General features: G+C 33.6%; 1 protein-coding gene across 3 annotated transcripts in view; it reads right to left on the reverse strand.

Moving 5' to 3' along the window:
• The window catches only part of LOC119835912, a 64,515-nt gene that overhangs the window by 46,237 nt on the left and 4,642 nt on the right, over positions 1-13,636 (reverse strand). For all 3 annotated transcript variants that reach the window (XM_038361025.1, XM_038361026.1, XM_038361027.1), the window contains exons 2-7: positions 8,895-9,961; positions 7,742-7,958; positions 5,121-5,234; positions 4,898-5,013; positions 4,654-4,803; positions 3,601-3,726 (exon numbers count right to left, since the gene is read on the reverse strand). In XM_038361025.1, the coding sequence (XP_038216953.1) occupies positions 3,601-3,726; positions 4,654-4,803; positions 4,898-5,013; positions 5,121-5,234; positions 7,742-7,958; positions 8,895-9,758 (1,587 nt within the window). In that variant the 5' untranslated portion in view covers positions 9,759-9,961. The remainder of the gene's footprint in view (positions 1-3,600; positions 3,727-4,653; positions 4,804-4,897; positions 5,014-5,120; positions 5,235-7,741; positions 7,959-8,894; positions 9,962-13,636) is intronic.

The raw sequence follows: 13,636 nt of genomic DNA on the forward strand, positions 1-13,636 counted from the left end.
CAAAATAAAAATAAAATTTTATTACGTTTAGTTTCGATTTACAGTCTGTGAACGTTTATATGTCAATCGGATACGAACTTGACATAATTGCGGTGACAATTGTGTAGATAATTAAGGCACTAAGTAAATATTCAACTGTTTCCCTATAACATTCCGTATTCCTATGTAAATGTAACACAAACAACGATTACAATTATCTACACCTGTAAAGCAGACCTAGGTATTAGATAATGTACAGTAACCTGGGATTTCCTAGAGGAATATTTCAAAGTGCAGGACTTTTAGAAAAGGGAATATAATAAACAAAAAACATTTTAAGGAAATTTATCTGGAAATTTACAAGCATTTTTCTTTCATTGAGTGAAAGCATCGCCAAATATGTAATACAAATATGTATGCGTGTATGCGTGTAATATGTGTGCATGTAGTTTTTAAGTAAACGACCAGCAGCGGCCCCAGAGTCGTCAATAATATAAGCATAATATTACTTTGTTTGTACTATACCGAGAAGGTACTAGGCAATAAACTAGTAGTAGCATACGACACAGATGAACATGTTTCTTTTTAACGACACACATTAGTAAAGTACCACGCGTTTAATCTCAACTATACTTCATAAATACAACAAAATATAATACGTAGACCACACAAATTTTCCTCAATTATATAACGCTTCAAGTGTATTTTGGACGACAGATCTGTGAATATTTCAGTACTCGATCTGTACACTTTATGCAAAACATTTTAGTCCTTTGTCTATTGTTTGCCCTAGGTATTATCAGTCATTTATTTTTATGAAACGAGGTTGTGAAGATAAAGAAAAATACGCCGTAGGTATATGGGCAACGAGCATCCAACATCTTCCTCATCCACCTCCAAAACTTCTGCCTGATTTAAATCGACGCACTATTTCTTGTGATCCAAGAACACATTGTTTCACAAGCAAGGAAGACAATAAGTTTAAAAATAAATCTTTTCTTTGATGTGGCAACTTCTTATGGGAGAGTACACAGTTTCGTTACGTAACGCGTTACTCACTCACGCATACGGAGCAGGAGGCAGGCTCCTCCCTCATTGTTTGTCGTCTGACTTTAAGTCACTACCCTACTTTCTTACGTAATGCCACCTTTTATTTTAACGCTGGTGTTTAATTCTAATCTGTCTTCTCTATTAATAGTTTGGACGGCAAGTTGAAAATGATGTGTACAATATTACTTGAATTCATTCTCTCTATTATACCAACCATTTTCAACTTCTAAAATAGACTTAATTAAAGTATGGAACTTTCTGGAACTTATCATAGCTTGGCAGTTGGGATAAGCGCAATAGCAATTACTCTTGTAAACTCAGTTAAGAGATCTAGGTAAATCTGCTTCTTAATAAGATACGTATAGACATGTTTAAATAAATAAATATAAACGTTGAAACTATACGACCTAGCCGCAATCTCAATCTCAAATAATAATTAACGGAAAATACTTTATAACACATTTCCTTTAATTATTATTTGAGATTTCATTTACATTTCATACTCACATAGCTATTTTTATAAATAATCCGTTTACGTTATTCAAAGACGTGGTTTGAACATAGATTTTACCAGTTAAGTCTTTAATAAATTAAGAACTGAAAGCCTACGTAAGCCTATCTGATTTATAAGACTTAACTATGCTAAGCTTAATATAAATCGAAGATCTCAAATGTTATTTTAATTCGCATCCTTTTATTAACATTTTCTAATGATTACATTATTCTTAATTAATTAATGCGGAAATTTCCAGTGGCATCGTCGAAAATGGATTTGTGATAAACACGATATTATAGTAAACTAATTGGTACCTACGTGCAGATAATTTCGGATATTAATGTAAAAAACCAACTTCGATATTCATTGATTATTAATTCACCGAACACAAATGATCAATATTCTTAAATATTAAGACATCTTGTTGAAAATGAACAAAGCTTGAACTACTGAAACGACGATTTAAAAACTTTTAAAGAAACAAGTTGACTCGGCAAACGTTGTTCAGCCATATATGCTTATGATTATAGCCTTAGGAGGCCACTATTCTAAATATGGATTATTCGGAAGTAAAAAAATGACTCGAGCACGTCAGATTAAGATATTAGGGTTATTTACAAGACAAGTAGTCACAATTTCCTTAATCTGACGATTTGAGCGTATTTTTAGGAATTTTAGAATTAGGTTTGTTTAAAATCTTGCTGCTTTTACTTAGTACTGTAATTACTTTCTTGAGGAGGTACTTAGCAATAGCTAAAGTACCCTCCTTTATCCCCAAAAATCCCCTCTTGGGCTCCCCTACTACTACAACCTCTTAGGTGCATAAAAAAAGTTATGGGCCTATTCTAAGACCAATTTCCTCAACCCGTTTCCAAACGGTTATGGTAAGCAACACGAGAAACACCTTTAGGTACAAATATATATTACATATGGAAATGCGGAGAAAATAAAATGTTTTGTTATTCAACTTTGATTAACGTAACGGACATATTGATTCAAATTACATTAACGTTCTAATAATGTATAATATACGTAGACACGTTGGCACGTTGGGACACATTTATTGAAATAACATTAACGTTGTTATAGTATATACTACACGATTTTTTAATTGCATAAAAAATATGACAATATTTTAACTTGTTATAACTAGTCACTAATAAACAAAAGATCACTAAGGCTTTTAGAAATTAAAAACTTTTTAACGGATTTTAAACGCGATTTATTCATTATATTATTAACCCGACGTTTCGAACACTACAGCGAGCGTGGTCACGGGGAGACTCCAGTCTCTCTTCTAAATGTATAATACTCGCGTAAAATCAAACACAAGAAAATACTATCACTAATACTCTTTTCTGTTTCGGTGCGATAACGGAGGGGTAACGGTAGCGGTAACTCTAGTACCGACTCGATAGCGCGTTGCTTCCATCAATGCAATAGTCGGTACGTTTTCGGTACGAAATTCTATAGTACGGTTTGTTTTGAGGCGTGTTATTTGGGTTTCTATTAACGCAAAAAATAAGACGTTATTGCGTCATACATCAAAAATAATATTAACTGACGAATATTTATTGAAGCTAAATAAATTTTAAATTATTAATTCTTACATATTACCTACAAATGTAATTGCTCCGGCCGGCCGACCGATATGTTATCGACAAATCAGGACGATTTTACTCATAATTCCATCTATACCATCTAAAAATAATCTTATATTTATGCTAGGTTATATATATGACTTTTGATATAAGCGCCATCTAGATAATATTAATCGTAGTAATTTGCAGCCTAAAGAATGAACGCTTCCAAATGAGAATTGCTTCCCAACTCATTTGCTAGAGGGAGACTAGTTTTATATTATTATTTACTATGCCAACCCACACTTGGCTAGAGTGGTGAACTATGGCATGAACTCTCATAGGAGGCCTCTGTCCCAGCAGTGGCAACATATATGGACTGATGATGATGATGATTTTGTACTTTTGGCCGTTTTACTTCCATAATCCCCCTAAACTACGTTACTAAAATCTGACTATGCGCGTGCTAGATTACGATTATTCTAGTTGACTCACCGTCCGCTTTTTCTCTGTTGCTTCAGCTGGCTGTCCCGGTATGGAGGCTCGCCCTCTGAATAGATCCATCACCTTATTGATAGCGCTAGGTCTTCGATTGCTCGGAACGGTAATTGTGTGGTAGTACTGTGCAAAAATACATATTTCATTATGAGTTTGCACGAAATAATAACAACATAATAGATTGCCTTTGCTTTATTGCCTGTCTGATGGACGTTATGTTAAGATTCTTTCTTATATAGAAGGAAATATTCCCTCAAATATTAAAGACGATATATATTTTCAGTGTCGTGACCAAAAAATTTCCTTCATGTTCTCCGTGGTCTTGTATTAAAAATCGTTAATGCGATATCCTAGCTAATTCTTCAACTTTGATTGTTTTTATTGTTCCTTATTTGGTAGAATTGTCTTACTAATTTTACGTGTGCTTCTCAAGAATTTGGCGTTAATAGAATCCAAAAGCACGTTGTATAATATCATACGTATATTCATTGACACAAATCTCTAATACGAATTTATTATTTACCATAACGAAATAAACAATGGATACAAAAAAATCCATTATAACATCCAGTCATGATTTCATGACATGACATGACATCGCCACATGATTTATTTCGAAATACAGCGAAACACCTAGTCATCATTCCGCTTACAGCTTGATAGCCCTATTAATAAAATATTTACCCAGTGAATCCTCGTTAATATTTCAGAGCGTTCTTACCAGAACGTAGAACGTAGAACCATCGCAAAACAGACTTTTCTAGTATATTATTTTCTATCTTATATAGAAAGGCAGATAAAATTCATCCAAATGAGAATAATATCACACTAAGTGGCCATTGGTTCGAGTTCCAATCACAGCCCATGATCGAATTTACTCTATTATTTAAGACCGCGTTCTCAAATAGGACAATACTCTAATAACTCTTTCTGTACAATTTTGTTGAAATGAACTCATCCAGACATCTCGTAAAGAATGTGGTTTGAAATGTTGATATTTAATGTCGTAATAACGATTATTCCCATTGCCTTTTCTGTATAAACAATTACCTTAGTGTCACTGCCAGGGTGCGGGTGCGCAGAGCCATCCTTAACTTTGCTCGAAGATGCGTTAGTCGAGGTCACAGCACCATCGTGTTTCGTCAAATCCTGTTTTGTATCCGTTTTACTCGGTTCTTTAGCATTCGACTTGGTCATGTTCTGAAAGTACATATTCATTACATTACAAAACAATACAGATATTTATATTACAGATATTTCTACCTTATTACCATGTGCGTGGCACAATATATACCTGCATAGCATTTTTCACTTGTTGCATGAAACTCGGTGGTTTCTTAGAATCGGCGCCGCGCGGACGTGATTTGAAAATATCAAACAAAGCCGGTCTGCGACTCACCCCGGAGGTTCCTGAAAATATATTTAAAAAAAATAAGTAAACATACAACATGTCTTAGTAACTCGGTTATTCAGGAGCAATCCTTTCAATGTGACAAACAAAATTACAACACATTTACCATGTATCGTCTGTTGATAAAACTGATGCGAATGACCATCGTCTGCGGACCCTCGTCGCCTGCGTTCTCCCACCGATTGCGTGCTTCTTGTGATAGCTGCGTCCAATCGTTGCTCTAAAAACAGTTAAAGATATTTTAAATAACCAAATAAACAAACCCTCAAACAGTTGAAAGTAGAACCTATCCTAACGCTCTTAAATAAAGCATACGATTACAAAATAAGAACCTGTTATAATAATATGTATTTACAATTCATTGCACAAGTATGAGTGCCCGCAATCCCATACATCCTAAGACGACCCCCATGGCATATTTATCTCATTGGAATTAATCATCACAAGGCAAACAAATAGAATGTGATTCGATTTAAAGACACCGCCTGATCTATATCAGGTCCTATACCGATAGAGACAATAAAAACATTATTGATTGATATATGATTCATTAGAACACAAAGTTGAAATGAATTCCATGAGCATAGATTATTTACGTGGATATTATAGCGCTGCGTGCTAACGATAAATCGATCGCCGTTTTATCGGCAGTAATGAATAGGAATACAATTCCAAAAACAACTTTATAATTACACCATCGCAATAGTGAAGAACTTTACATTTTGCCAATAGTGCACGTCGTAAATGCAAATTCCTAGCGACTTCGTCATCGATAGCTGGCATTAAAACGTTACCATGGCTTTAAACACACGTATATGAAATAAATGTCTGAATACAAATATGAAGGTTGCATGCGGAGTGTTCTCTAAAATGTTCAACAATTGTTTCTCTCGATGCAATGCGTTTCTTTTCAACAGATCCAACTGAGCGACACGATTATAGTAAACAAAGCGTGAATGTGGCATAAAAACATGTTTACAAATGGGACGCTGAAACAAGTGTATTATAAGATCAGAAATAAAATAGTCATTTCGATCAAGGCTTCCGTTTATATTGCTCACAGTGATCTCACTAAGCACTAATGAAAATGAGTTTTCATAAATTATTGCATAGAAGTACAAAGGTTGAAACGAGGTGAAGGCAGTGCCTCATAATGATACCATAACGTCGGTCTCGTTTATTTATTCATTCACATTTTTCCTTGTGTTCAACCTGATCGAAAACTGATAACACAATTTGAGATACTTAAACGCAGGACAAGACATTTACAGACTACACATTCATTTAAACAAATAGGTAAAATATAAAAGCAAATTCTCATATTTCTACCGCATCTACGGAAAAACTTTCGACAAATAACGACGTGTAATGTGTTGTAATCTTAATCAGGATAGTACGACGAACTCATGGAATTATAATTCTGTTATCGTTTCAAAGTGTACAAATTTTGAATTAATTCTGTCTGTTCAAAGTGGATCAAAACGAGTATAAAGGAGTCGATGACATACAAGCATACCGGTGAAGCTAATAAAAGCGTGTTAATAAATTAATAAAAAAAACGGTAGACGGTATCCCGACTGAAATGTTTAACTTTATAGAAAATAATTTGGGTATCAGCTTTTGTAGAGATTTAATCATAAAATTACTATTACAAACGAAGGTCGTTCGTGAAAAATGACGCGGGCTAGCATTATTTATTATTAAAAACTACAAATTATAGTTAAACATGCGAAAGTTTACACGAATTCCAAACATGCCGTCTTGCATTCGTAAATTATACTTCCGGTATCTTTAAATATCTAATGTTGTTTGAAAACTATATTGTTTGAATGCTTTGTACATGCTAGAGAAAGAGTATCCCTTAACATTAGTAATGTGGCTACCTGCCAGCTAGAGCACACATAATACTAATAATATGAAGACACTGCAAACATCGCTAGCACGTATGGTTAGTACACACTTCGTCGATAATAAATCTAAATTTAATACTTGCGTTGTAACGCAGTCTTGAAAACGTACGGAATTAGTTGGTGGCGAAATGGTTCTGGGGATCATATTAACTGATAATTATCGCATGTATAATTAGTATCTATTTGTTATAATCTACGTAAATAAGAAGCGCTTGGATACACATTTTAATATTTGCAATACGGCTTGCACACAAAAGCATAATTGTGGGTATAGTACACAACATACGGTAAATACATAAAATTATGTAACAATTAGTAAGTATTCTAAGGCTTTACGATCGCCCTCAGCCGTAGGTAGCTAGTATTATAATGTAAATGATAGAGGTATATATCGACTCACTCAGCATTTATTTAATATTTTATGAATTACCGACGACCTTACGACCTAAATCGATACATCGCCCTCGAAGCGCCTTCATAGTAATTTTTACCGTTGAAACCGTTTCTGAAATATATAAAACTAGGCGCTCGTACCGGCTTCGCCCGGATATCAAGATTTCTGTTTTATCCCAAGGGAGCGTTTAATCGGGGAAAGAAGTATCCTATCACCTAAGTCAGCTCATACCCTGTCTGTATTCCAAATTTCATCAAAATCCGTTCAGTGGTTTCGATCGTGATTGACGGACAAACATCCAAACAAAGAAACTTTCACATTTATAACTTTAAGATATGATCTGATATATCTTGATTACTCGTTTGCAGGTATCAAATAAGACTAAATGTTTAATTGTACTAAAAGGATTTATTTTTCCATTACCTCTCTTTTGGCGTCTGTCATCGCTGCTCCGTCGAACATCCTTCAATTTTTGAACATCGGTTATTTTGATTATATCTTTTTCTTTGCGTGATTGCGAGCCCCAAGTTCCCGATCTCACGCGTTGTGCTTCCACTTTATCTGGTTTTGGTGTATCTATCGCTTGTCTGTTCTTTCCTTCATCGTCAGTTTTATTTATCTCTTCCTTCGGCGATACAACCTAAAATATGTAATTTTTTTTTTTTTGATAATTAGTAATAAATACTTTATGATCCAACAACCTAGTTAATGAGTAGATAGCGCGCTATTTCATATAATAATAAATATCTCAAAAAATATATTTCAAACAGATTGCAATTTATTAATTTTCATATTTATTCAAACATTTCACCGATTTCATTAATAGCTAAATTCCATACCAATTGAAAACTTCAAGCTAAAGTTTCCCGTAACAATTCTTGGGTTGTCAGGTATTAAAAGATCAATGTTTAGTTACCTTCGCTGGGTTGCACCCATAACTACAAATACTAGCACAATGAGCAATTTTATGTTCATCGAGCAGCCATGCCCCACATGCTGACAATTTTTAAAAACTATTGCTAACAATAAAAGCCATCCCTAAATTAAATGTCAACCAACACGTAATTGCGTCTTCAATAATACATTAAAAGGAAATATGATCATATTATATTATAACAATTAAAACGAAACGCGTTAAAGTCAAATTGCAATACCAACTGACGAAAAGTCAGTTTGACCTTTCATCGACAATAATTTAAAAAAATGCAACCCCCGAAGAAAATTTATGCATAAACTTAAACCTAAATAGTACACCTATCCGAAATTCTTCACAAGTTGGGGTCGGTCGCCATTTATTTTTTCATCCCCACTTCAAGGTTCAAGAGATCTGGAGAGATAGGTAACACTTCAGATTATAAAAGTAACTGTACTTGGCATTGGCGTTGGCAATCACACGTGAAAAAAATTAGCTTGTAATTGAGAACTTCGAAGTGTTAAGTTTTATTGTTTTTCTTTTTACGACAATGAATAGTGGGTCTGTTGACGCAGGAAGTCAGGACAATATGCTGAGACTACACATTTTGACTGGACGTTAATAGATATAATATATTAAACTTATAATAACTTTAAATCTTACTTGTCTGTCACTAGTCCTCTTGACCCAAATATCTTCTGAGCTTGTCGCTACTCCGTCTACTGTTGATCTTATTTCTATCAAGCTGCTATCGAAATAATTTTTGTCGCGGTGGAGATTTTCGCCAGCAAATATTGATCTTACACTGGGTCTTAACTCCTCTGCGCCCTTTGTTCCAAAATGAACTGTGTGGGCGTTGTTAACTTGTGTTCGCAAAGCACGCTCTAGTTTTGCTGGTGGAGTTTCCGTTGTCGTTACTAAAAACTTATGTTTTGCTCCCATTACCGTCCTCTTTGAAGAGTCTGTCTCCTCTAACTGAGCTTTATTTTCTGTTAACTTATTGTCTTTATTCAGACTTTCAGTTCTATGTGGGGATTTGTTCAATTTATTGTCATTTTTGTTAGAATCTGAAAATTGTAAAGCTTTAGATGGTGAATTTGAAACAGAATTATCTTTTTTATAATCGTCTTCATCTTCCTCGCGGCATTGCGAGAGACGTCTCCGCTCAGTATAAGGAAAAGGTGATGTAGAACTAGAATTTCGGCTGGATAAATTATTACAATGGTTCATAAAATAATGTTGAAAAAAGCTGTCCGTTTCCGGAGTGTCATTGTTCTCCCCTTGGATTATATCTTTCAAAGCAGCTAACGACGTTATGGTGTTGTAGTTGATGGCATTGACTAGATCTTCGCTATCCGTTGAGCTTGGTGATCCACTTATATTAACTTCATTATCGATCTCCTTAACGTCACATTCAACCACATCTACGCCCACCTCGTCTTTTCTCTCCATTTCTTTTTTCTTCGCATTTTTGTTCCTATTACGCTTCGATTTATTCTTTGTGATTTTGTTATTGTCGGTATCCATTGAACAGCATAGGTATAAACACAATCAAATAAAATATTACAAAAAAAATTATTGTTTCAATATCACATAAAGTCACATGTTAAATTAGTGTTCTAAGCTTTACTTAAGTGATGTCATAAGAAATTTTCAAACTCCCGTTATCGGATCGACGACATAATTGTGAGATTATTAAGTAACTCGATGTCAGGGAACATTTCAAAGATCTGAAAGAGAATAAAGATTGATGTGTAAAGTACAATTAATACTCCTTTTTTACTCCCACGTAATCTGTCAGAATAGTTTACTGATATAAATATACCTAATAGTTAATCTATAATATAAGTCATTATTACATATAATAATATTCATGACTTCTTTCAATAATTATTATTGAACATCGTGGAATAATGCTTAGCACATGCCACCGATTTGCGTTAAGATAATGATGTAATACTAAATGGAAAAAGATTTTAATATTGAAAATAAATAAAGAGTATGCTTGGTTGCTTATTTATTTATCGTTTAGGTTTCAGACAATTTTTTAATATGTTTGAATGTTCTTCAATTATCATATTAAAAATCATTTTACTCACACATTTTAAATATTGAAGAGGAAGAATTGAAATATATACAAAACTAGTCTTTTCTATATATACGTTTGTCAAATTTACACAATATTTCACAATAAATAGCGGTCACTACAGCTAATATGTAACGAATTTTTTCTCAACTTAAATAAAATCGTTAATCTTTAAAAAAATCTTCCAAGATCATCATATAAATATAAGCATGATATTCATTCATTCAAAATACCAACTATTTAAAAACAATCTATATAATGTGTTAAAGACGTTACAAGTATTCATAAAATTGATAATTAATATCTGGGATAGGCATAGAAAGCAATACAGACAACAATTAAATCAAATATGTCTACCTTAGATATGATAAGATTATAAGTAGTAATTTAAAAAATTCCTGCAACTTCTAAAATGGTACTAAATGACAAAAAAATTTCTAGTACGTCCTACATATGGATAAGTAGGTACCTAAATTCCCATCCAGTTGAAAATTTATAAAATTGTTAATATCATAGTTTCCCGTGATTCCGGTATGGCCTTGGATATAAAATTCACAGTATTAATTAAATAATTCAATCATATCTGGACAATTTTGTTATTCAATAATTTTGTGTCAATCAAGATTAATAAAATACGGAATTCCACTTCAGTAACGTTTTGCCACTTGTGATAAAAAGGCTTGCAGACGTATGAGCTGTTAAATATACAGAATTCATATTATGGTAAGCAATTATAATGATAATTCGTTTCAGACCTAACTCCATTCAAACAATGTTTCGCACGGTAAGCAAACTGCGAGGAATAGAATGCGTGACCAATCGTCATTTACACATTCTACCGTGCCTGATGCGTAACTGTACTTATTCATTTTCCTTCAAAAATAACATAATATATATAGCTCAACTTATACTCTTCTACATTCTGTCATATTATTTATATCAGATAATTGGTTATAACGCAATGGTCAAGTAGACACAGTGAATTTCAGCTGTTTAATAATTATACAGTAGGGTAACGAAAGTACTTGCATTGAGCAACGGATGGGCGGAGCTGATCGCTAAGCGATCGCGCGTAGATTATTATCAATTTTCTTTCGTTTAGTTTTTTATAACCACTGTACATTCGCGTCTCTAAGCGAAGTTACCCGCGCGATAACACGTGCGACATTAGCGTGTCATCAAGCGTACCCCAACAGCAGCAATGTTAAGCTATGGTAAGGGTTTGGTGATTGTAGAAAAAAGCATTGCGTGAACGTGTGCGTTTAATTATTTTTGTTTGAATTTTTTAAATATATTACTATTATTTCCAGAAGAATTATTATGAGGTAACGTGGTTTCATTTATTTTCATTGCATACAAAATTGTTTACTGCAATGTATGTTAGATCATATTTTAATACAATTGAAAGATTTCCGAGGTAATTTCAGAAACATGTGAAGGTTATGACGATATATAATACGTCAGGTTCAGTTTATTAATTTTAAAAACTACACAGAAATAAGCAAGGAGATTACGCCGTATCGACTACCGGTTGGTAGCACCTGACCAGGGTTTGGGAAGAGTTGTAAACTTAATACATAATTCATGATAACATTACTTCTTTCAAGTGCATTTTACTATTTATAAACCTCATGCATCAATTGATTTTGTATCTATACATATAATAAAATCGTAGGAAAGTCAAAACTGTACATAGAATATTTTTTTTAAAGAATACTTGAGGCGTGATCTACTTATAGATATGGAAGCCAAAAATACAGATTTTAGAATTTTCGTCTGTTTGTCTGTGTGTATGTCCAGTCTAAACTCATAAAGTATTTAATGCATGGATTTACTTAAAATTTTGTATGAATATTGCTAATAGTCTCAGTGGTGAGAACCTCGGAGTTCCAAATCGATAAGTCGGGGTTCGAGACCGGACAAGCGTGCGGGAAATATATTGATTTTCTAATTTATCTGCACATGTGGATAACATCACCACTGCTTAAAATGGTGAAGGAAAACATGGTGAGGGAAGCGGCATGTCTAAGAATCAAAAGTTCGATTCGACATGTGATATCTGCCAACCCGCACTTGGCCAGCGTGGTGGATTGTGGCCTGAACCCTCATAGGAGGCTTGTGTCGCAGCAGTAGGAACACACGTGAACATGCTGATGATGATGATTGCTAACAGGTCGAGTCAACATATACACTACATATTATCACGCTATCACCTACGGGGAGAGGCTGTGAATCTTTTCTCATTTTCAATCTTACGCACAGATGGCCATGTCACAATTAATTATGGATTAATTAGAACATGCCCTGATAACTAAACACGCGGACGAAGTCGCAGGCAACTGCTAGTATTTAATAAACAAGCGGATATTATAGTTCTATCGTTATCACACACATAAACCTTAACCCCTATCAGAATAATGATAAAATCTGCAATACTATGAGATGTTTTAACTATCAATAGGTACATCATAATATTAATTATTAATCAAGATATTGATGTCTCAATTTAAAGATTACAATATAAACCTAACAAAGGGTGAAGATCAGAGTTCATCTGAAATTTTCTTATTACTATGGCGCTTTTTTAAACATGTGTTTTAAACTAATCAGTTATCATGTACCATGTCAACAACTAAAATCCTTGTAGTAATATTTTATTTATATACCTAATTACTTAGCAGTCGTATTTTTACATGGTGCGGACTACTAGTATTTACAATATGGCAGCGCTTTTCCTCCTACCCTCTAAGAGCGTGGCAAATATAATAACGCTAACTTTTTATCATAAATTATTTTATGTACAATTATAGTACATACCAAGTTTCATATAATTCAGTATTTACAGTAATTTTGTGAACATATCTAACTGGGTGTTCGCCCCGGCTTCGCCCATGGTCCATATATAGCCTAATGAACTCAAAGAAATTGCAGCTTTCTAATGGGGGAAGAATTTTTGAAATCGTTCCAATACTCTTTGTGTGAAAACATTAAAAACATACTTACGGACAAATCTTGCCTCTATAATTTTAATATAGATAATCTATACGGATACTAATGTAAATTATTTATTCCATTTATTTCCAATAAATAATAATTCATTTATTCGTTCGAATATTCCATTTATTCTAACAATTATCATTATTTAGGTACTTAAAATAACATATTTAAATCGTTTCGAGTCATTTCATTCATGTCGTGTCATTTATCAAGTGCACAAACATTTGAGATGATAACATAATAGTATCAATACTTAGTCTGGCCATAAATACTGTTACACTTAATTATAAAAAAATATTACATTTGAATTTCGAATCTGTCA

Source organism: Zerene cesonia, chromosome Z (genome assembly GCF_012273895.1).
Source record: "Zerene cesonia ecotype Mississippi chromosome Z, Zerene_cesonia_1.1, whole genome shotgun sequence".
Classification (NCBI taxonomy): Eukaryota; Metazoa; Arthropoda; class Insecta; order Lepidoptera; family Pieridae; genus Zerene; species Zerene cesonia.